The sequence below is a fragment of the Mesoplodon bidens genome (assembly GCF_964165515.1).
Source record: "Mesoplodon bidens genome assembly, chromosome: 7".
Classification (NCBI taxonomy): Eukaryota; Metazoa; Chordata; class Mammalia; order Artiodactyla; family Ziphiidae; genus Mesoplodon; species Mesoplodon bidens.
The window spans coordinates 116,383,201-116,406,726 of NC_138164.1; the positions used below are offsets into that span (position 1 = coordinate 116,383,201).

Here is a 23,526-nt window from a genome sequence, read left to right on the forward strand (position 1 = left end):
CCTCCCCGACGGCGCCGGGCGGCACAGGGACCTGAGGAGGAGGACGAGGAGGGAGGGCAGAGTCCCGCACGGAAGTCGGGAAGGAGCGCTGGGCGGCTTCGCAGCCACACTCGGGTTCCCACCGGCGCCGGGACTGCCGGTCCCTCCGACCCTCCGAGCCCGGCGCCCAGCACCGCCGCCAGCATGCGGGTGAGTCCGCTCCGAGGCCACGCCCACCCGGACAGGGTCCGAGCCGGGGCCCCTCCGACCGGCCCTGCCCCCTCACCTGGAGGGTGCCTGGGGCGGCCGCGGGTGGGGTTCTGTCCAGCCCAGGCCGCGGGGAGGCTGGCCGGGCTGGGATTGCGGCGGGACCGAGGAGGGCGGCCCTTAGAGAGTGAAGGGCTTACACGGGGAGGGCAAGTCCACCCCCTGGGCCCCGAGCCGGGGTTCTTGGGTCCCTCCGGCCCGGCTCTCAGAGTGTGCGGGGAAGACATATCCACCCCTGGGCCCTGAGCCAGGAGGAAGACCCCAGACCTGTCGCTCTGCCCTGAGGGGAGGGGGCTGTGGTCTCTAGGGTGGGCTGACCTGGGGATGGGGAGGCCCAGGGTGGCCAGCTGGGTCCTTGGCTCCCTGGGGGTTCTGCCTAGGCAGGGGTGGGAGCCCGCCGAGGGCTACTGGATTCTGATTCTGGGGGCAGAGCAGGAGGCTGTGGGGGCCCTGGGGAGGTAGGCGGGAGAACATCCTGGAAAGACTCCCTTTCTTCCCTCCGCCAGGGAAGAGGTCGGTCTCCGGGGCTGGGGCCAGCCCTTGGGCAGCTGGCGGGGACCCGTGCTGAAGTGGAGAACGAAAGCGGCCTCCCACTCAGCCCCCTCAGGGCGCTCCCAGGTGTGGGCCAAGCAGGCGGCCTCTCACCCTGCCCCTGCCCTTCCAGAGCCAGCTCTGGAGCCCCGGCTGCTAAGGCTGGCATGTGGGCATACGCTGGCCTGACCCCGAGCTCCCCTGGCTGCCCCCTCCTCCCATGCCAGCCCTGTGCTGGAGTGGAAGGGAGGCGGGGCTGGCAAGGGTGGGTGGGGAGGAAGCCCCTGGTTTGACTGAGGCAAGAGAATCAACCCTTGGAAGAAGACTGATGCACACAGCAGAGAACTCTGTGGCCCCAGCTGGATCTCAGCACACCCTTCCCCTGCTCCAGTCCCTTCCATGGCTCCCTGCTGCCCCCAGCTGAAGTCCAGGCTCCCCAGCTGCTGAGAGGCCCTCTGTGGTCTGGCTTCTGCTAACCCCCAGTCTCACCTCCCGGCAGCTGCCTTCTTGCCCTTTATGCTTCTGCAGAGCTGAAGTGCTGAGTACTGAGTCCCTGGGAGGTAGCACCGAGCCCCTGGACACCAGTTGCCCGCTGCCCCTCAGGGCCTGTGCACACCACAAGGGCAAGCTCCCCTGCCAAGTAGGCACCTGCTCTCCGGGCCCGCGTCCACTTACACTACGCACTCCCCGTGAGGGCTGCACACAGAGTAAGCTGTGTCTGGGGGTGGATGACCGGACACATGAGACACAGGGATGGCAGAAGGGAGGGGGAAGGCAGATGACAGGACTCAGAAGAGGAGGAAGAGGAGGAAGCAGGGGCTTCCCCGGTGGTCCAGTGGTTAGGACTCCTCGCTTCCACTGCAGGGGGTGGGGGTTCAATCCCTGGTTGGGGAGCTAAGATCCCACATGCGAGGGGGCACGGCCAGGGGAAGGGGGCTGGGAAGGGAAGATGAGGAAGCAGAGCCAGCAGGTGGGGCATCCACTGGGGGGTGGGGTCAGAGGCTGGGCGAGCGAGGGCGGGCCTCTCCCTGTTCATGCTGGGCAGTAGGGCAGGAGGGTGCGGAGTGCCAGCAGGGCTGTGGTGTGACTCCTGGCGTGAGACGGGCCGTGGAGAGTGAGGGAGGCCCACGTGTGCCACATGCAGCTGGGGTGATGTCACATGGGTGCTCCCCGTAGCCCGCAGGGCCAGGACTGCTGGGAGCTGGGTGGCAGTCGCATTCGCCCCTCTGGTGACCTGGAGGCTGGCCTGGGAAGGGACAGACAGGGGCAGGACTCGCCCAGCTCTGGCTCCCAAGTCTGGGAAGGTCTCCCGGGAGCTGCAGCGTCATAAGAAGTTTCCTCTTGCGGAGCCAGCGGGTGAGCCCGCTGGGACTCCAGTCTGTACCAAGCCCTGGGTGCATGGCCTGCAGGGGTGGGGGCTGGAAGGCCAAAGGGAGGACAACAGAGAGCCGGGTGCCCAGAGCCTGCCCCCCGTCCAAGTGCAGGGACTTGCCGGGGGTCTGCACATGGCAGGGCTGGGATCCCCGAGGCCGAGTGCCAAGGTAGCCCCTGTAGGAACCCTGCAGGAGCCCTGGGGATTGGGAGCCTGATGGGCACACATGGCTTCCTGGGGGTGGGGTCTGATAGACAGGGACGCAGGGGCCCCAGACACCTCGCTTCGGGTGCACCAAGCAGTCTGGTTGGCTGGAGGTGGGGGTGACTTCAGGTGAACCCGGTTCCCATCCGTGAAGGCCTCTTTCCCTGGAGGACAGATGGACAGATGGACAGCCTGATGCTGGAGGCCCAGAGAGGGGCGTTGCATGTGGCAGGTGGCCCGGGGATGGGGCTGGGGAGCCCAGAGCGTACAGGAAGCTGATGCTCAGGACCTGGTCCCTTTGCAGCTGTGGGGTGTGGGGTGGCTAGACCAGGGCTGGGCAGGGGAGACTCAGACCTGGCCGCTCCTGTGACTGCTCGCCCATTGCCCAGAGGTGACCAGGGCAACCCTGAGGGATGCATGTACCTTTGCCCTCGGTGGGGGGTGTCTCCCTGTCTAGTGGCCCGAATCAATAGTGGGGGTCAGTGCCTGTAGGACACCTCTGGTCCAGATCACACACCATCCTCCAGGGAAGGTTGAGTTCCCCTTTTCCAAGAGGCTCTGGGTAATGTCCCAAAGCTGTGTGATATCTCTGGGGAGGGAGGGGTGTCTGGGACCCCAGAGTGGCACCAAGTCCAGCAGCCTCATTTCTGGGGCTGCCTGAGGGCCAGCCTCCCGCTGCCGTCTTGGCGGGTCCCGCACAGGCAGTCTTCCCCAGGCTCCCTCCTGCTGTATCCTGCCAGCGTGGCTTCCCTGTGCCGTCCCTCCCCACCCTGGGGTCCCGTCTTCCCGCTGCTTGTCCTGCCCATTCTTCAGCCTCAGGCCGGTGCTCATGTGAGGGAGTCTCTCCTTTCAGCCTCTGTGGGACTGTCCACCGGGGACCCTCGAAGGGTCCTCCTGCAGGAGGTCCTGGGCCTGGGGAGAGATGGGGCGAGCCCTCATCTTGGATCTGAAGACAAGCACGTGAGGATCCGTTTCACTTACGAATTTGTCCAACATGACACGTAGCCCCTAAGACGGGCAAGTCACAGAACCGGCTACTGGTGACACAAATGTCCCTGGTCCCCATCTACTTGAGACTTTACTCTCTTCCCCGAGACAGAGGCTCCTCAGCCCAGGGCAACCCCCTCCCTGCAGATCTGTCTGAGAACTGAGAATGGCAGCTTTCTCCTCCGGCCCCAAACCTGAGTGCAGATCTGAGGGCTGAGGGTAGCTGGGGTTAGGAGGAGGCGGGGCTGCCAGAGGAGGGATGACCACTCTCCAGGAAAGTGGGGGCAGTGGGCCTGGCGAGCCCCGCGACCACCAGCGGCAGAATCTCAGTGCCCAGTGTGGGCTGCACCGTGGCACTGGGCCACGAAGACGATGACGGCACTAGCCCCACTAGCCCCGTCTCACTGTGACCTTAGCGTCTGATGCCCTAGAGCCTGCTGTTCTGTGGTTGCAACTGATGCATTTCTTTTTCATTGAGACAATCAAAAGCTTTTGTGATTGAGACAGAGGGGAAAGAGAGGGGGCAGACCCAGGCCTGGTCCTGGACCCAACATTTCCTGGTGTGTTTGCGGGCGGGGGGTTGGAGTCGAGGTCCAGATTTAGCAAAACAAAAAACAGGCACCTAGTAAATTGAATGTCACATAAACAACAATTTTTTTTTTTTAGTATAAGTATGTCCCATGCAATAATTGGGACGTACTTATACTAAAAAGTATCTGTTGTTTTTCTGAAATTCAAATGTGACTGGGTGGCCTATATTTTAGCTGGCAGCCTTCAAGTGCAGCCTGGCTGGAGCAGTCCAGTAAGGCTTTCCTGAGGAGTCAGGAATGCGGTCGGGGAAGAGGAGGGGCAGCCGGTGGGGGGAGAAGCAGGGGCAAAGGCCCGGCCGTGGGCAGGACGGAGAAAACCCGGGTCGGGTGAGGTGCAGTGGGAGACTGAAGGCTTGTGAGCCAGTAGAGGGCCTGGGCCACCCTGGGGCGGTAGTGAGTGGGTGGTGTGCTGGCAGTGAGGGCCATGGTGGGGTGGGTGGCACCCAAACCATTCAGGGCAAGGCAGGGTGCTCCAATGGACACAGCTCTCAGAGTGCTTCCCACACCCTTATCCCGGGGATGATGCAGGGTCCCTGTCCCTCTGGGGTCCCTGTGCTCCCTGGGGAGCTGCCAGCTGGGACACTGGCTGGGGTCCCTCTCACCGAGCACACAGGCTGGCCAGCCCTGTGCTGGGTCTACAGGGTGCTTCCCGCATGGCGTCAAGCCCCCTAAGGCTGGGGGATGTGGGATCTTGCCTGAGGTCATGCAGCCTTGGTACCCGCTGGGCTCTTGGCTCCAAAGCCAGAGTCTTCCCCCTCACATCGGCCGCAGAGCTCCCCCTGCGTGAACTGCGCTGTCGGCCCTGGGCCCCCACCTCCTGCATCTCCCACCCGCTTCAGCCCAGTGGCTGTTCCAGAGAAGGGGCCCTGGGTCACTTTGTCTCAAGCCCTCAGAGCCTGCTGTTTGCTCACTGGGAGTAAATGAAGCCTCAAGACCCCCCTCCACTCCCCGCCCCCCCTTGCCAACCTGGATGCCAATCCCAGAACCCTCCACTCCACTTGTGCAGTTTTTACAGGTCTGTGAGTTTTCCTAAAGAGTCACAAAGACAGTGCAGGGTCCCCCGTGCCCCGTCGCCTGGGGCGCTGGTCAAAGCGAGGGCCCGACATGGCCGCCTTGACTCCTGTCACCGGCTTTTCCGTGCGTGTCCTCTCCTGTTCCCGGCTCATGCAGGACCCCCCCCACCCCGCCACGGCATCATGGCCACGTCTCCACGGCCCCTCCTGTCTGTGATGGTCCCTCCGTCCCTCCTTGTCCTTGGCCGCCTGACTCTGGGGTCCGCTCACTCGGGCTCAGGTGACAGTGCCTCTGACGTCTTCTGCTGAGATGGGTCTGGGGGCTTCAGGGTGGGGATCACGTACTACCGCACCACATGCTGTCAGGAGGTCCCCGACATCTCAATTACATCACCGTGACCTTGACCTTCATCACCTGGGTGGGGGGGCGTCTGCCAGGTTTCTCCTCTGTAGGGTGACTCTTTTTCCCTTGCACGCTTTCTTCATTAGTCACTGAGTCCAGCCCACCCTCGAGAGGGAGGATTCTGCACCACCCCCCGGAGGCAGGAGCACAGAAGGATGTGTGAGGTTTGTTAATGCTGCCGCAACAGTTAACAAAGAATCGGGGAGACTCGGGGGCTTGGCACCATCCGCTTCCTCCTTAAGGTTCTGCCCGCTGGTTTGAGCGTCCATCCGTCTGTCCAGGACGTGCCTGCAGCAGTCGCTCCTGCACGGTTCTCACTGGACTTACTTTTAGGAAACTCAGTACCGTGTCACATTGGTCCCCAGCCCTGTGTGCAGTGGCAGCCCTCATGTTCCTGTTGCGTGTGGTCATAGCACGGTGTTTTCATCCATCTGCCTACCGATGGGAATTTGGGTTATTTCCACAATTCTGATATGAAATATGCTGCTGTGAGCACCCTTGTCTGTCTCCAAAGGTGGCTGGCCCAGGGTGTAGTGTCTGGGATGGTCAACTTAGTTTCCCAAATTCCTGCACCAATGTGTGAACCACAGCAACACATGGGGATTCTGCTGAGTCACCCGGGCTTTTTTTTTTTTTTTTCTTTGACGTATAGTTGATTTACAACATTATATTAGTTTCAGGTGATTTACAATATTATATTACATTCAGTATTTTTATAGATCACCTGGGCTTTTTAAAAAAATATTTATTTATTTATTATTTATTTGGGCTGCTCCGGGTCTTAGTTGCAGCAGATGGGATCTTCATTGCGGCATGCATGTGGGCTCTGGTTCCCGGAGCAGGGGTCGGACCTGGGTCCCCTGCACTGGGAGCGTGGAGTCTTAGCCACTGGACCACCAGGGAGGTCCCACCCAGGCTTTTTTTTTGGGGGGGGGGGCGCACCAAGCGGCATTCGGGATCTCAGTTCCCCGACCAGGGATTGAACCTGGGCCACGGCTGTGAAAGCGCTGCATCCTAAACACTAGACAGCCAGGGAACTCCCACACCTGTGTTTTTAGAGCTGTGTGGCCGTAAAATGTTTGCTACCAAATGGTGGAAGGTGGTGCCTCCTTGGTCACCTGGCCTGCGTTTTCCAGATGGTTCCCTAGCTCCATGTTTTCACCTTCTGAGTGCCCCTCTTTTGTGAAGTGCGCATTTGCATCTCTGGCCCATTTTAAACTGGGCCGTCTGCCTTTTCTTATGAACTCTGCGAGCTCTTTGTATATGTTTCCAAACAAACCTCTGCTGGCCATTTGTGCTGTAGCCTCAGTGCATGCACTTAGCCCCACCCGGAACTACCCCTTTGGTACCAGAGCACCCAGCCCAGGAGGTGCTTGTCTGCTGCAATGAGCCCCATCCTCTGTCTGCTCTTCACCCCCAGGGAGAAGAGAGCCTCCGGATCCTGGTGGGGACCAAAGGGGACAGCCCCCTGCAGATGGACATCAATACCACTGAGGTGAGTCTCTGCTCGAATCTCTCTGGCTTGGTCCCACCTACTGCCCCATGCCCCGCACCTGGCCCGCCCTGGTCCCCAGTCCCAGTCCCCACACCTCCTTCTTCTAGACCGAGGCCTCTGAGCCATGGGACTATGTCCTTGTGGCTGATCATTGCACCCAGAGAAACCCCAGGCAGGTCCAGCGGCAGCAGCAGTTCCTGGAAGAGCTCGAGAGGAAGGGCTTCTGCTACAAGGTGGGCGGGCTGAGGGCCTCGCCTGGGCGCAGGGGTCACGGGGGACTGGGCGGATCCCGGGGAGTTGTCTGGGGAGGTGGGCTGAGGCCTCGTGCAGGACTTGGAGGGGATAGGCCATTGGCTTTGGATGAAGGGGGCGGGTCCCAATGTGGAGTAGAGGGTCCCATGCTGCCCCCCACCCTCAGGCGAGGGAGGACCAGGCGAAGGTTTTCTTTGGGATCCGAGCTGACAACTGGGTCTTTGACCAGTACCGCAGACTTCTCATGGAGCCTGAGGCTACCGCCCCCGGAGGGGAGCTGGCCAGGCCAACTTCCATCCCAGCCACCACCAGGTGAGAGGCTGGCCCCGAGTGGGTCCAGGAGGATCCATGCCCGCCCACATGCCAGTCCAGACAGGCAGCAAGACTCCCAGGAGTGGTCCCAGGGTGGAGGGCCCAGGGGGCAAGGGTCTGTGAGTCAGTTTCCATGTCTGTAATACGGGAAAATGACAGTTCTCACCTCTTGGAGTGTTTGAAGGTTACATGTGACTACGTCCCCCGGATGCAGAATAGAAACCAGCCTTAAAGGGTGGGCAGAATTTGGAGAGGCTGAGAGGATCCTCCTAGCTGTCCCTCCTAGGCTCTGAGGTCATCTCCCTGGATTCACGTCCTGACTTCTTTCCTCCAGACCAAATGCCCCTCCCTGGACATCTATCCCCTGCTTCCCAGGCACCCAACACCTCTTCTCTCTCCAAGCACCTGCTTCTCCCCACCCCAATCCTCTAGGCCTCCAAGCCAGCCCACCTTCCCTCCCCACAGCCCTCCTCCATCATCTTCCTGGCCCCAGCCCCGGCCCCCTGAACTCATCTGGGGCCCGATCAGGGAGGCTAGCGAAGAACACTCCTGGAATTTGGATACGAGGCAGTGGAGGGGGGCTTCCTGTGAACACAGAAGGACTGGCTGGTCTTGGGAGGACACATGAGTAGAGGAATCTTGATGGGGCCTGAGAGGAGCAGGCTGTGGGGAGTGCCCTGGGACACTCAGGGGGCCGTGTCTCATAGGAGGATGTTCCAGAGGAGCAGGACTGTATAGTCAGATGCCCGAATGTGCTGCTTCCTGGCCGTGTGGCCTTGACCAAATTACTCACCCTCTCTGAGCTTCAGTCACCCCATAGGCAAAATGGCTCACAGGGGTGCAAAGAGGATTCGTGCACATAAAGAGTGTGCTCTCGACGGGTGGGGGCTCCAGGTGGGACGGGTGATTGGAGGTGGGAGGTCTGGGAGGGATCTGGGAGAGACTATTGCAGGGCTGAGCATCGGGGCCCTGGGAAGAGAGAGACCACCCTGAGGGAGGCCCACCTTGGAACCATGGCACAGCTAGACCCTGGGAGGATTTAAGGAGGTGGGCTCCCAGATGAGTCCTGGATTCTGGGCTCTGGTCAGGTGGTCAGGGCAGGTGGTCTGGGGGCTCTGCTAGGACACAGAGGGGCCTGAGACCTGGCCAGATAGAGGGCCATCCTGAGCCAACTCTTGTGTTCCAGAATCCAAGTTGTCAACTTTGTGCTGAACAGCAAGATGGCAGCTGGTGGTAAGGACTGGATGGGCAGGTGGCCTGTGCAGCAGCCCACCAGGAGGGGCAGTCACACGGGGAGAACGGCACAGGGTCCTCCCTCACCCCTCACCCCCTTCTGACCCGAGAATCCCTGTGACCACCAGACACGCTCCAGGATTTGGTGAAGGATGGGGTCTTTGAGGCCGGGTTTCCCCTACACAAGGTGAGTGGAGGGCCGGCTGGGAGAGGACCTGAGGGCAGGACCTGAGGCAAGAAGCTCTCACTGTCTGTCGCCTCTGCTCAGGGGGAGGAAGACCTAAAGAAGAAATGGGCCCGGTGGAGAAACATGTTCCAAACGCAGCCAATTGGTGACATCAGGTACTACTGTCCGCCGCGGACACACCTGCGCCCCCGCAGGCAGGCTGCGCCCCCCGCGGTTACACCCACGCCTCCAGCAAACTGCTGTGCGGGCTCCCATTTAGACGCACATTTAGATGCCCTCAGTACTGACGCTCCTTGCCCGCCCCCGCATGTGGCATGCCTCACCCCGGCGTTGGCGCTGGACGGTCACCCCTGGTGGGAGTGGCCCTGACGGGACGGCTGTGCCCCTAGAAACTACTTCGGTGAGAAGGTGGCCCTGTACTTCGCCTGGCTCGGCTGGTACACCTACATGCTGGTGCCCGCCGCGGTGGTGGGCCTCATCATCTTCCTGAGCGGGTTTGCCCATTTCGAAGCCAGCCAGATCAGGTGGGGCGGAGTCAGGCAAGGGACGGGACTGGGGGGTCAGGGAAGGGGCAGGACCGGGGTGGGGAGGTCACGGAAGGGGCGGGGTTAGGGCGGGGTCGTGAAAGGGAGTGACTGAGGGTGGGGACGAGTCAGGGAATGAGCGGGACTGGGGTGTGTAGGGTCATGGAGGGGGCGGGGTTTGGGCGGAGTCAGGGAAGGGGGTGGGACTGAGGGGGCTGGGTGGAGTCAGAAAGGGGGCATGACTGGGGTGGGGTCGTGGAGGGGCGGGGTCGTGAAGGGGCGGGACTGGGGCGTGGTGGGTCACGGAAGGGGCGGGACTGGGGTGTGTAGAGTCACAGTAGGGGCAGGGTTGGGGTGGCATTGTGAAGGGGGTGGGACTGAGGGTGGGTGGAGTCAGGGAAGGGGCGGGACTGGGGTGGGGTCATGGAGGGGCGGGGTCGTGAAGGGGCGGGACTGAGGGTGGGGCGGAGTCAGGGAAGGGGCGGCCTGGGGCGGGGTCCCCCAGGGGCCACAGGAGGGGCCACAGGAAAGCGCCGCCGACAACCCGGTCCCTGCACCCCCAGCAGGGAGATCTGTGAGGCCCACGACGTCTACATGTGCCCTCGCGGCGACCACAACCCCAGGTACCAGCGGCTCTCAGAAACCTGCGCCTTCGCCAAGGTTTGCGCCTGGGGGGCACTACGGCCGCTCGCCCGCGGGGAGGAGGGCCCAGGGGGTCCTCCCAGGGAAGTGAAGGCCGCCCCAGCCCCACGCGCCACTCTCCCCAGCTCACTCACCTCTTCGACAACGAGGGCACCGTGCTGTTCGCCATGTTCATGGCGCTGTGGGGTGAGTCGCTGCGGCACCTGGGGGGCAGCCGAGCTCCACACGCAGCGGGGACACACCGTGAGGCCTCTGCTTTCTCCCGGCTGCAGCCACCGTGTTCCTGGAGTTGTGGAAGCGGGAGCGAGCCCGTGTGGTCCTGCAATGGGACCTGTACGGGTGGGACGAGGACCAGGTGAGGCTGAGCCAGGTGACCAGGTCCAGGGTCCACAAGAGTCTGCTGTGTCTGAGGGGGTCCCCATGTATAAGGCATGGTTCCTGTGGGTGAGGGGTCCCGTGTCTCAGGCGTGTCCGGTGCCGTCCACAGGAGGAAATGGCGCTGGGGCTCATTGCCTGCCCTGACTACCAGCCCCAGCTGCACCAGCACTCCTACATGCGGAGTACCGTCATCCTCCTGCTGTCTCTGTTGATGGTACTCCTGGGGCGCCCCTGGTGGGGCTGGAGAGCAGGTGGGGCAGCCCCCTGAGGCCTACCCATCCTGGCCTCCCCGACCCCCGCCAGATCTGCCTGATGATAGGCATGGCCCACATCCTGGTGATCTACCGCGTCCTGGCCGCTGCCCTTTTCAGCTCTGCCTTGCCCTTCCTGGGGGAGCAGGTGACCACGGCCGTGGTGGTGACCGGGGCCCTGGTTCACTATGTGAGCATCCTCGTCATGACCAAGGTAGGGGTCGGGGCAGGGCGAGGGTGCCGGTGGGGGTGAGGCTCTGCTGAGGTCCGAGGTGAGCCCTCCGTCTCCCCTCCCACAGATCAACAAATATGTGGCACTGAAGCTTTGTGACTTTGGTGAGAGGAGGGCCCCCCTGAGCCCCTCTCTGGCTACTGGAGGGAGGATTCAGGGTGGGGATCTTGGAGCCCTGGGGTGGGGGAAGGGGGCCCATGAGAGGGCAGGGGCTCGCACCTGGGAGACAGGTGGGGGTCTCAGGTGTCCCTGAGTTTTCAGGATAGGGACAGGCTGGGCGTGGGCTGTCATCGGGGTGAAGGATGGGGGAGGGACGGCCCCACATCTCATTCCAGAGAAGCCCAGGACCTTCTCAGAGCGAGAGAGCAAGTTCACCATCAAGTTCTTCAGTCTGCAGTTCTTTGCTCACTTCTCCTCCCTTATCTACATCGCCTTCATCCTGGGCAGGTAAGGGCCACCTGCTCCCACATGCCTCCCTCTAACTCCTTTCTCCCCACCTTGAAAATGGAAATACCTGTTCTTTTTAATTTTTAAAATAAATCATGCTCAGAACATGTGGAAACCCAGTATAGAAATATGTGAAGGAAGCCCACAGCGACCCCCCCAGCTGTCCAATCCTTGTCCTCAGAGATGACACTGTAACTGTTTGTTGGGTCTTCCCAAACTTTTTTACACATTTAAGTACACACACATACACCTATTGACATGAGTGATTTTGTCGTGTAAATAATTGTATCTGCCTTACACTGAAAATGTACTATGGGCATTTTCCGTGTCTGCATGGGTGGTGAGGCTTTGTTTTTAAAAGCATACTATGAGCATTCTTTTGTGGGATGTCCTTGAATTTATTCAACCACTTCAATTGGTGGACATTCGGGTTAATTCCAGTTTTGAGGTTTATAAATAAAGCTGCAGTGGGCATCCCATGTAACACACATGCACATGCATATGCACACACATGCACACACTTCCCCTCACCTTCCTAATTAATGAAATGAACATTTTTGGTTCAATCAACATATCTTTTCTTGTCTTTTCTGAAGAAAATAATTCCTCTATGTGTTCTCTGTGTTTGTTCAAATGTTGTAAGTTACACACATACTGCCAATTAATCCCAAACTCTCTAGCAGAACTTCATTTGTTTGTTTATTTGCACAATTTGTTTATTCATTTATTTATTTATTTTTGCTGCGTTGGGTCTTCAATGCCGCATGCGGGCTTTCTCTAGTGGTGGCGAGTGGGGGCTACCCTTCGTTGAGGTGCGCGGGCTTCTCATTTCTCATTGCGGTGGCTTCTCTTGTTGCTGAGCATGGGCTCTAGGCGCGCGGGCTTCAGTAGTTGCGGCACACGGGCTCGGTAGTTGTGGCTCGCGGGCTCTAGAGCGCAGGCTCAGTAGTTGTGGCACATGGGCTTAGTCGCTCCATGGCATGTGGGATCTTCCCGGACCAGGGCTCGAACCAGTGTCCCCGGCACTGGCAGGCCGATTTTTAACCACTGCGCCACCAGGGAAGTCCCTCTAGAAGAACTTTAGAAGAAACCAACTCCTGCCAGTATGTTCAAAGACATCATGAGGTCCTTGGAGATGCCCTCGTGGCATCTGTCCCCTTCTCTTGGGGCTGTGCTTGGCCCTTTCATCCTGGGAAGCCCCTTACTCTCTGCTGTGTAGGATCCCAAGTTTTCCAGTGGCTTCCTGTGAAAGGGTACATGGGGAATCATGTGTGCTGAGTTTCCTCTTTACTGGGGGCCTGACTGAGCGTCTACTGGAGAAATAATTCTAAGTTGGATATGGTTTTCCTCAGACTTCCGAAGGATATTTTGGTTTCTGGCTTCCAGTGTTCTGTTCCACAAGTCTGGCATCAATGTTCCTCCAACTCTCTGTGCATCTTCGCACTGTCCCCCATCTTCTGAAGTTTCTCAGCCGTGTGACTTGTTGGCTCTTTTTCATCCGACATGCTTCTCTCCTCCACACGCCAGCTTTCCTCTCGCTGCTGGATGATTTCCACCATCACACAAACATGCTGTCACAGTTCTTTCCGAAAGTCTTCTCATCGGCGTATCTGGTTTCTGGTTCTCCCGCCTCGCCTCGCGCTTCTCCCTCCCCGTTACTCTCACTGCCTCCTGGCGCTGACCTTTGCTCTCCTGCTGGCCCAGAACCCTGGTCCCTCAGACTCCGCTCTTCCCTTGATCCCCCTCCATAGCCGTCGCCACCCAGGACGTGCCGCACATTTATTTGTTCACTGTCTCTCTCAGAAATGGCAGCTCCCCAGGGCGGAGAGCAGGGCGCTTGTCCTTTGCTGAATGCTCAGCTCCTGCAGCCGGCCAGGTGTGCAGAATCAGTGCTGGTCAAAACCGGGTGCTCACTGGGCCTGGAGCCTCAGGGCCTTCAGTTTTGAGAGATTTTCTCATGTATCTGATAGCCTCCTGCTTCGGCTCCCTCTCCTCCCTTCTGAGGAATTCTTTTTGTTTGGAAATTGGACCTTCTGAATTGATCATCTACTTTTCTTCGCTTTTTTTCTCCCATTCTTGTTCCAGTTTCTTGGAGTTTTTCTCAACTGTTTTCCAACCCTTCTACTGAACGTTTCGCTTCTGCTTATGTTCTTAATTTCAGAGCACTCCTTTTGACATTTGCAGATTCTTCACAGCCTCCTCTTCATATCACCTGGACACCAGGGCTTTTCTTGTCTGAGGATGTGGCCTCTTTTTTCCCCTTCTACTCTGGTATTTCTTCTGTTCCTTTCGAGTTTCTTTTATGCTCTTTCTTTGACTGGTCTCTGATTCTGGTGTTAGAGACACCCCCCCCCCCACCGCCTTAGATGTCTTTTATTCTTGGCCACCTGTCTGTAATTGAGAAAGGCATGTGCCAGTGGCTTTGCTCTGGACCATGTGTCTCCTGTCGGGACCTCTTGCTGTGTCGGTTCCTGAAAGGGAATCCCTGGTCTCCTGCCTGGAGGCAGAAGGATGCCCGTCAGTGTGCTGGGAGCCCAGCGGGGGAAGGGACAGTGTGGGGTCTCAGTGTCCATTGGCCCAACCCTGCGATCTGAATCTTTGGTTGTTCAACCCCCTAGAAATGTCTTTGTCTTCTTGTGTGTGTGTGTCTTGTGTGTGTGTGGGGGGGTGGATTAGGGGTTGCATAGGAGGCCTAGGGGTTCAGCCGGGCCTGCATCCCATCCAGTGGGTGCCCCCAAGCTACCAGAGGTGCCCAAGTCCTGCGGTGTTCCAGGCTCTTGGGCAGGGTTGTGTTGCTGTTCAGATGTCTTCCCTGCAGGCTTAGATCCAGGTTGATGTCTCAAGTGGGCTGCAGGCCTCTCCATTTCCCTTCCATCTCCGAGGTGATGCCTGGCAGTGGGTGTGAGCAGCCAGCCATTTTAACTGGGAGTTGGCAGTGCACATTTAAATGGAGAGACATTGCTAAAGCACCCTCCAAAAATGCTGTGCTGACTCACAAAGCCACACAGTGTGTATGTGACCGCACACTCCATGTTGGTCTGATGAACAAAGACTTTTCATCCTTAAAGGTGCGTTATTAAAACCTATTAGTGAGAATTCAGCATCTTTCCAGATATTTTTTGGCCATGAAATTTCTTTTCCTATAAGTTGTTCATATCATCTGAGCATTTTTATAACATCAAGGTCAAGTGGATTCCCTTCTGACTCTATCAGTTTCTTAAAATCATGTCATATTTTACTTTGCTTCTTATTTGACCATTTCTTTGTTGTACAGCTCTTTATTTTTCCTGTTTTTAATTGCCTTTTTTTCCCCCTTGCATGTCTTTATCTTATCAAGGTTATCCAGCCTCTCCATGTCAAACTGTCTATTGCATGGAATCTCTTTTCTCCCAGAGACCCTCCATTCTCCCCACACTGGGCTGGTGGCTCTCTGTGCCTCCTGTGTACCTGTCTCCCTGGGACTTCAATCTGCTGCCTTCCTGGGTTAGGACCATCATTTCCTGGACTCCCAAGCCTCCTTCTTTCTTGATTTTTGCTTTCATTTATTTTGAGAAGGTACATCGGAGAGGTAAACTCTCTGAATTCATGTATGTCTAAAGGTGTCATGTTCTACTGTTGCACAAGATTGACATGGCTGGGTATAGAAATCTAACTTCAAAACAATTTTCCCTTCTAGAACTTTAAAGACATTGCTCCGTTGTCTTTGAACATGCAAAATAGACGATAAGAAGTGTGCAGAAAATCTGATTTTTGTTTCTTCCTAGTTGACCTAGAAGCTTTAGGATCTTCTCTTTAAACAGGGGAACAATCTAGGGTGGGTCTTTTCTTCATGCACTGTGCTGGGCAATTGTTGGCACCTTCCAATGAAAAAGCCCATGTCCTGCTTAGGCTCACTACATTTTCTTCTCCTTTTTTTTTTTTTTTTTTTTTTTTTTTTTTTTTTTTGCAGTACGCGGGCCTCTCACTGTTGTGGCCTCTCCCGTTGCGGAGCACAGGCTCTGGACGCGCAGGCTCAGCGGCCATGGCTCACAGGCCCAGCCGCTCCGCAGCATGTGGGACCTTCCCGGACCGGGGCACGAACCTGTGTCCCCTGCATCAGCAGGCGGACTCTTAACCACTGCGCCACCAGGGAAGCCCCATTTTCTTCTTTTTTTCCTTAGGCTTTTTTTTTTTTTTTAATTTTTATTGGAGTGTGGTTGCTTTACAATGTTGTGTTAGCCTCCACTGCACAACAAAATGAATCAGCCATACACATACAGATACCCCTTCCTTTTTGGACTTCCCTCACATTTAGGTCACCACAGTGCATTAGGTAGAGTTCCCTGTGCTATACAGTATGTTCCCATCAGCTGTCTATTTTATACATAGTGTCAGTAATGTATATGTGTCAGTCCCAGTCTCCCAATTTCTCCCACTCCACTCCTTTCCCCCTTGGTATCCACACATTTGTTCTCTACGTCTGTGTCTCTGTTTCTGCTTTGCATATAAGATCATCTATACCATTTTTCTAGATTCCACATATATGTGTTATTATATGATATTTTTCTCTTTCTGACTTACTTCAGTCTGTATGCCACTCTCTAGGTCCATCCACGTCTCCACAAATGACCGCATTTCATTCCTTTTTATGGCTGAGTACTTTTCCATTGTATATATGTACCACATCTTCTTTATCCATTCCTCTGTTGATGGACATTTAGGTTGCTTCCATGTCCTGGCTATTGTAAATAGAGCTGCTGTGAACATTGGGTTGCATGTGTTTTTTTGAATTGTGGTTTTCTCTGGGTATATGCCCAGTAGTGGGATTGTTGGTTCAGGTGGTAGTTCTATTTTTAGTTTTTTGTGTTTGTTTTCCTTAGGTTTTTAAAAATATTTTTTTTTCCCCTCTGCCCTCTATGGAACGCCTTGTCCTCTTGGGTTTCTTATCTTTTTCTCTCATATATTCCATCTCTGTGTCTTTACATTCCACATCTGGAGAGATTTCCTTCACTTTGTCTTTTTGCCTTTTTTTTTTTTTTTTAATGTTTATTTATTTATTTACTTGGCTGCACTGGGTCTTAGTTGTGGCACGTGGGATCTTTAGTTGCAGCATGCAAACTCTTAGTTGTGGCATGTGGGATCTAGTTCCCTGACCAGGGATCGAACCCAGGGCCCCTGCATTGGGAATGTGGAGTCTTAGCCACTGGACCACCAGGGAAGTCCCTGTTTTCTTTTTTTTAAGTTTAACAGTTAAAGTCTTAATTTCCAAGAGGGTTTTTATTTTTTTATCCTTTTTTTTATAGTGTCCTTTTCTTGTTTCCATAGATACAGTACTTTCTTGATGATATCAATGTTCTTTTTTCCTCTTAAGTTCTCATCTGTTTCCTCATTATCTCATTTCCTAAAGGGTCCATCTTCCTGTTCCTTTATCGTAGTCTTTCTCTTTTGTACAGCTGGTTTTCCTCGTGCCTGAAGATTTGTAGCTGTCCGTTCATACTGAAGAACAAAGGACTGAGTTGGTTTTCCCTGGCAGGATGGGATATGTCTTTATAATAACTCACGTCTGCTGACACTCACCCATTCTATTCTAAGGGCCTCACATTTATCAGCTCTAATCTGCACAACAGCCCTATGGGGTAGGGACTCTCTAAACCCCATTTCACAGATGAGTAGACCGAGGCACAGAAAGGTTAAGAAACTATCTCAGGATTGCAGTCAGCAGGTGGTGGGGCAGATAGAAGCCCGAGTCTGGCGCCTTCTGTGTACTGCCCCTGCATGTGGCATCCCTGGGAAAAGAAGGCAAAAGCCTATGCAGTCACTCGTGTTTCGCTGGAGGCGGTTTCTTTTTTGTCATGAAGGTTATCAGTGTGTCTCTTTAGTTCCTGTTTTTCATGCCGTGCTCAAAACGGCCTCCCCTCCTCAACATTAAAAACATGTTCAGCTGTGATTTCCCTTAGATGCTTATGGTTTCAACATTTTAAACATTTAAATCTTTGATTCACAACGAATTTGTTTTGCTGCAGGCGGCAAAGGAGGGAAGCCTGTTTTGTTGTTTTCCAAGTGAGAGCCAGTTGTCCCCAAACCATTTGTTGACTGTTCCATCGCCACCACCACCCTCCTGTCACACACCAGGTTCCATCATTCACTTGAATGTTTTGGTGTCTCGTGGACTCTGATGATTCTGGTCCAGTTCCTTTCTGTGTAATTGTTACTGCTGTGCTTTCCTTCAGATAGGTCTAGCACTAATTTTCTTCTTCTCTTCTTTTTCATTTTTCCTTTTTTGTAGTTATTTACATGTTTATTCTTCTAGGTGAACTTTAAAATAATGTTTGTCAAACTCCATCAAAATTCTGTGGGATCCATGCCGTGGAGCGGCTGGGCCCGTGAGCCATGGCCGCTGGGCCTGTGCGTCCGGAGCCTGTGCTCTGCAACGGGAGAGGCCACAGCAGTGAGAGGCCCACATACCGCAAAAAAAAAAAAAAAAAAAAAAAAATTCTGTGGGATTTAGCTTAAGATTGCAGTGAAATTATACATTCTTTTAGGGAGAATTGACATAGATGCTGTATTTTCTATTGCTGACCACAACTTAGTGGCTTTAAACAACACACATTACATACAGTTCTCGAGGCCAAGAGTCCAAAATGGGTCTCACTGGGCTAAAATCAAGGTGTCAGCAGGGCTGTGTTCTGTCTGCAGGCCCTCGGGGAGAGTCCATACTCTTTGTTTTTCTCAGCTTCTAGAGGCTGCCTGGCCCGCTTCCTCCTGTGTCTGCAAAGCCAGTGGTGTCAGGCTGAGTCCTTCTCATCCTGCCATCTCTCTGGCTCTCATTTAAGGACTCTGGTGATTACAATGGGCACACCCAGATAATCCAGGATTATCTCTCCATTTTAAGGTCAGCTGATTAGCAACCTTAATACCAGCTGCCATGTCAGATAACATATTCACAGGTTCCAGGAATTAGGATGTGGTATCTTTGGGGGCCTGACATTCCATCTGTCACAAAAATACAAGCTTAAGTTTTTCTATCGAAGAACAAGGTCTCTCTATTCAAGTCTTGTTTTAATGTTCTTTAGCTGTGTTACAGTTTTCTTCTTATGGGTTCCCCATATTTCCTGTGAATTTCACTCTATTTTATAGTTTTTGCTGCTATCTGCAACAGATATTTCCTCCTGCTACATTTCTCAGTGGTTTTGTTGCACCTAGGAAAGCAAAAGGGAGTTGAGCTTGATATCAATTTTATATCCACTCTGAGCCATTTTTCAGTAGATTTATCTGCCCAATCGTTCAGTTGATTTATTTTGGTTTCCCAGATATATAATCGTATTTTCTACAACAAGTTTTTCCTTTGCAAAGTTACGCTGTCCTGGAATAGTAGTTGTCATGAACTGTAACAGGAGCGCTTGCAGGATTTCACCATTGAGCGTGAGCCCAACGTCTGGTTAAATACACCTTTTTTATCATGGAAGTCAGGTGACTTAAACACACAGTAGCCCTGCGTGCACAGTTACCATGGGGAGAAACTGAGGCCCCTCCTCACGGCCTTTTCTGAGCCTGTGAACAGTTGAGAGGTCCCCTGTGGTCCTGCGCACCTGCAGGCCTGTCTGGGTACAAACTGTGCGTCCAGCACCCAGCCTCTGCTCGCCTGCAGGGCGGGTCTCCTTCCTTCCCCTCCGGGCCCCACTGCTCCCCGACTCCCACTCCTGTCCTGCCCCCTCTCTCAGCCTCGCTGCCCTTCCCAGGATCAACGGTAACCCCGGGAAGTCCGTGCGCCTGGCAGGGCTGTGGAAGCTGGAGGAGGTCAGTCTGTCCGGAGGTCTTACTGCCCTCTTCCTGAGCTGCCCCAACCCCCTGGTCACCCCCAGGCCCCGTGCCTGACCTCTCACCCTTGCCCCCACAGTGCCATCTCAGCGGCTGCATGATGGACCTGTTCGTGCAGATGGCCATTATCATGGGTCTGAAACAAACGCTCAGCAACTGCATGGAGTACCTGGGCCCGTGAGGACCACCCTCCCTCCCGGGGCGCCACCCTCACCACAGGCAGCACCCGACCCCGCAGGACCCCACCTCCCAGAGCCAGCAGTCCCGAGGGGCCCTCACCCCCCCTCCCCGTCCCCCACCCGGTCCTCCTCGCCCGCAGGTGGCTGGCCCACAAGTGTCGCTCGATGCGAGCCACGTCCCAGGACCCCGAACTGAGGCACTGGCAGCTCAACTACCGCCTGAACCCGGTCAACACCTTCAGCCTGTTCGAGGAGTTCATGGAGATGAGTACGCGGCGCAGGGCTGGTGGGCGGAGGGGCGGGCGCCGCGCAGGGGCCCGCGGTGACGACCCCCACCCGCAGTGATCCAGTACGGCTTCACCACCGTCTTCGTGGCCGCCTTCCCGCTCGCCCCGCTGCTGGCGCTCTTCAGCAACCTCGTGGAGATCCGCCTGGACGCCATCAAGATGGTCCGGCTGCAGCGGCGCCTGGTGCCCCGCAAGGCCAAGGACATCGGTCAGGGGCCCGACGGGGCGGCCTGAGGGCGGGCGCTCCAGCCAGCCCCAGCCAGGGGACGGGAGCGGCGAGGCGCGCTGGGGCCACGCCAGTCCCCTTGAAACCACCGCTCTAAGCCATGGGGGCAGGGCTCAGGCCCCAGGAAGAGGCGGGGCTGGCAGGCACCTCACCGGCCGCTCCCCCTCAGGGGTCCCATTGAAGGGCCAGCAGCCGCCCTGCGGAGGCTGTGCAGAACGGCTTGACTCTCAGGGAGCTGAGGGAGAGGGGTCCAGCAGCTGGGGACAGGGACTGAGAGCAGGTGGCCTTAGTCACCTAGACCGGCCTCGCTGAGGTGGACAGGTGTCAGGGATGAAGCAAGGAGGTGCAGCATTGGACATAGGCACTGGGAGAGAGAAGTGTGAGGGAGGCCTCAGTCTTGGGACCAGTTAAGGGGGTGTGCCCTGGGGAGGGGACCCGGGAGGTGGAGCAGGCCTGGGGGCAGCTGAAAGGTTCAGGCATAAGATGGGGGGCAGAGACCTGAGCCCCTCCCTGTCCGTGTCAAGAAGAGGGGTGCAGGAGAGCAGAGGCCGCTCTCTGTTGGCCTTGGTCCAGGTCTTCCTCATCAGGGACCTGGCCCTGCGGCTGCCACAAGCAGAGGCATGATGAGGCCCTTGACCATCCGGGCTCCCAGCTTTGGGGGGTCAACAGAGGTGGGGGGGGCAGGGGGCGGGGAGGCAGTGCAGGCCTCACCCCCTGCCGTGGCCCAGGGACCTGGCTGCAGGTGCTGGAGATAATCGGCATGCTGGCGGTCATTGCCAACGGGATGGTTATCGCCTTCACATCTGAGTTCATCCCCCGAGTGGTGTACAAGTACCGCTATGGCCCGTGCCGACAGGGGGCCCACCCTGCAGTCGAGTAAGGGGACACTGCCACACAGCCCCTGGGGGAGCCTCAAACTGTCCAGAGACCCCTGGGAAACTGGCCCAATCGTGGCCCAGCCCCAGGGGACCCCAGGGAAGGGCTCGATGCTAACAGTATTGCCTGCCCTCCCACAGCAACCTGCAGACCCTGGGTGGACCCCGGGAGTGTTGACTGGGACCCCAGTAGGGGATTAACGTCCCAGAACCAGCTGTTTTCTGAGCAAGTGATACTGGAATGGCTCCCCTTCCAAAGGCAGACCCTTAGTGCTCGGCATGCTGTCCTCATCCAGTTCCTCCAGCCCTGCAGGGGGGTAGGTCTCCAGGGGTCTCCCCCAGGAAGGCTGGCAAGGAAGCCTTGGCCCCTGGCAAGGAAGGCAGGTGGTGGCACCTGCAAGTCCCTTCATCCTCCCCCAGGGGCCCCTCTCCCATGTACAGAGATGAAGGAGGGGGTTTGCACTGTGACCCACCCTGATGGCCCCCACCGGGCAGGGGTCGGTTACAAGCCAGCACCCCAGAAGCCTGAAGGGATCACACCAAACTCCTCTCCCCCTCCCCCCAGCTGCCTCACGGGCTACGTCAACCACAGCCTGTCCGTGTTCTACACCAAGGACTTCCAGAATCCTGCTGAAATAGAGGGCTCAGAGAATGTGACCGAGTGCAGGTTTGGACCCCCATCCCCTGTGAGCACCCTCTGAACTCCTGACCCCTGACCTCAGGTGCTCCCCACCCCAGGTACCGGGACTATGGCACCGCTCAGAACTCCAACTTCACTGAGCAGTCCTGGTTCCTCCTGGCCATCCGTCTGGCCTTCCTCATCCTCTTCGAGGTGAGCCGGGGCAGCTCTCTCCAGCCCTCCCTGGGCCCCTGCCCCTAAAGCCCCTGCCCAGCGCATCTTGACCTCCCCACTCTGGCCCTCCTCCCAGCACGTGGCCTTATGCGTCAAGCTCATTGCTGCCTGGTTTGTGCCTGATGTGCCTCAGTCGGTGAAGAATGAAGTCCTGAAGAAGAAGCACCAGAGACTTGGGGTGGTGGGGCTGCCGGGGCCTGGGGTGGGGCCTGGTCCTGAGTCCCGAAGTACCAGAGACTCCGGCCTGAGAGCACAGACGTGGAGTGGGCCCGGGGCCGGTCAAGAGGCCAAGACACCGAGCTGCTGCCGCCACCGCCCACACCAGCCCTGGCTGTGTGTGTGTGTGGGCGGGCTTTAATTAGACCCGCGTGTATGTGGGGGTCCTGGGAGCCCCTGTATGTTTGGGGTGTCTGTGAGGCCTGTTCCACCTGTGAGGGCTCAGGCTTGGTACTGCCTGACTTGAACGCTGAGTGACCCCTGCCACCCAGAGAACTGGGGCGGGGTTGGGGGGGGAGCGGGTCTTCTCATGCCAGTCTCGACAGGAAAACTGGCCCAGTTTCCTGGGCCCCAGATCCTGCCCCACCCCACTGGCTCCCCCTAACCAGCAGAGTTTTCTCTAATAAAATAAAACTTCTTTGTGTTAATTTCTGGGCTTCTGGCCGATTACGTCTGCCCTCAGGGCTAGCTGGGAAACTGAGGCCGTGATGGGGTGAGGCCCGGAATGTGGTAGCCTCCGCCCTCCTCTGGTTTTCCGTGGGCTTCCAAGTGAGGGGTGACTCACAGAGGTCTTACCCTCCCTGCACCTCGGGTTTAGGAGCGGGAGTCAAGGCAGGCTTCCTAGAGGAAGACAAAGAGCTTGGGAGGAGGGGCAGAACCGCACCAGGTGCTCCTGGGGACGGTGGAATTTCCGAGGAGTTCCTGGGGCACCCAGACTCTCGGGGCTGGTTGGGCCGGTTTGGCCTCTGCCCCCAGGCGCGGCGGCCGCGGCTCCAGGGGGCCGAGCGCAGGACTGTCTTGAACTCCAGCCTGAGGCTCGAAGCAGGACAGTTGGGTCCGCCCTCGCCCCGGCTGCTGGGCGGGGCTGCACCTGCCATCGTCGCTGGGGCTGTCGCTGCTGCGCACCTGGCCCAGGTGAGCCGCTCCACCCTCGCGGCCGCGCAAGCCCCGGGTCTTGGCAGCAGGTGAGTGGCGATCGCGACTCCTACCTGCGGAGGTGAGTGGAGGTCGCCGGCTCCCGGGAGCCAGAACCGGGCCTGGAGCTTGGGGGGCCGAGGCGCCCTTTGCCCCAGGGAGCCTCTGGGCCGTGGCGGGTGCGGTTCCGCAGGAAGCGCCTCGGAGCCGAGCCCGCTGCCCGCGTCGCCGGAAGCCCGAGCTCACCCTCGTTCCGGCCCCTCCGGCCTTGCGGGGGCGAGGGCCGCTCTTCCCGCTCCGCCCGACTTGGCCCTCGGCCAGGAGAGGGAAGAGGAGCGCCGAGGTGCGGAGGGACCCCGCCTCCGCCCCAAAGTCGGAGTCCAGGCCCGAGGCCTCCCAGGGCGCCGGGGGCGGACGGAGAAACCGCCTGCAGCCGCTGCGCACCTGTGTCCGGGCGGAGCTACAGCCGTCCGCGCGCCCCGCCCTTCCGTGCGCGCCCTCGCCCTGCCCGCCCCCGCGCCCCCCAGACGTGCGCGCCCTGCCCGGCTCACCCCACCCGGAGGGCGGGGGTACTAACGCCCCTCCGGGAAGGCGGAGCGCGGGTGTGGGGTATGTGGCGGGCCCGGGGGTGCAGGAGGGGGCCTCTCGGCTCGAGGGGCCACAGCGCTTTGTGCAAGTTCTTTCTTTCGGGACAGACGTCCGGGGATGAAGCACGCGCCAGGCGCAGAGGGGCCGCCGGTCCCAGATGAGGGGGAGTCGCTCAGAGACTGGGGTGCTGAGCAGCAAATCAGACGGCTGGGCGCCTGGGGACAAGGCGCGGGCGCGCGCCCGGCGGCCAAACCGACGCCGATGCTCCGGGGAGGCGGAGGGCCAGCGTGA

General features: G+C 57.6%; 1 protein-coding gene across 3 annotated transcripts in view; it reads left to right on the forward strand.

Annotated features, from left to right (window-relative positions):
• Nucleotides 1-23,526, forward strand: part of ANO9 (anoctamin 9) — a 26,928-nt gene continuing 3,402 nt past the window's right edge. For 2 of the 3 annotated variants that reach the window (XM_081238709.1, XM_081238708.1), the window contains exons 1-20: nt 7,401-8,299; nt 8,592-8,638; nt 8,767-8,825; nt 8,907-8,980; nt 9,215-9,349; nt 9,913-10,009; nt 10,117-10,177; nt 10,264-10,346; nt 10,479-10,583; nt 10,673-10,834; nt 10,920-10,956; nt 11,188-11,299; nt 19,018-19,075; nt 19,176-19,273; nt 19,416-19,543; nt 19,618-19,770; nt 20,517-20,664; nt 21,229-21,330; nt 21,402-21,495; nt 21,593-22,697. In XM_081238709.1, coding sequence (XP_081094835.1) covers nt 8,626-8,638; nt 8,767-8,825; nt 8,907-8,980; nt 9,215-9,349; nt 9,913-10,009; nt 10,117-10,177; nt 10,264-10,346; nt 10,479-10,583; nt 10,673-10,834; nt 10,920-10,956; nt 11,188-11,299; nt 19,018-19,075; nt 19,176-19,273; nt 19,416-19,543; nt 19,618-19,770; nt 20,517-20,664; nt 21,229-21,330; nt 21,402-21,495; nt 21,593-21,874 — 2,001 coding nt within the window. In that variant the 5' untranslated portion in view covers nt 7,401-8,299; nt 8,592-8,625 and the 3' untranslated portion in view covers nt 21,875-22,697. Of the gene's footprint in view, nt 190-5,432; nt 5,511-6,766; nt 6,842-6,948; nt 7,075-7,259; nt 8,300-8,591; nt 8,639-8,766; nt 8,826-8,906; nt 8,981-9,214; nt 9,350-9,912; nt 10,010-10,116; nt 10,178-10,263; nt 10,347-10,478; nt 10,584-10,672; nt 10,835-10,919; nt 10,957-11,187; nt 11,300-19,017; nt 19,076-19,175; nt 19,274-19,415; nt 19,544-19,617; nt 19,771-20,516; nt 20,665-21,228; nt 21,331-21,401; nt 21,496-21,592; nt 22,698-23,526 lie in introns of those variants that run through there. The other variant, XM_081238710.1, reaches the window with a different exon arrangement.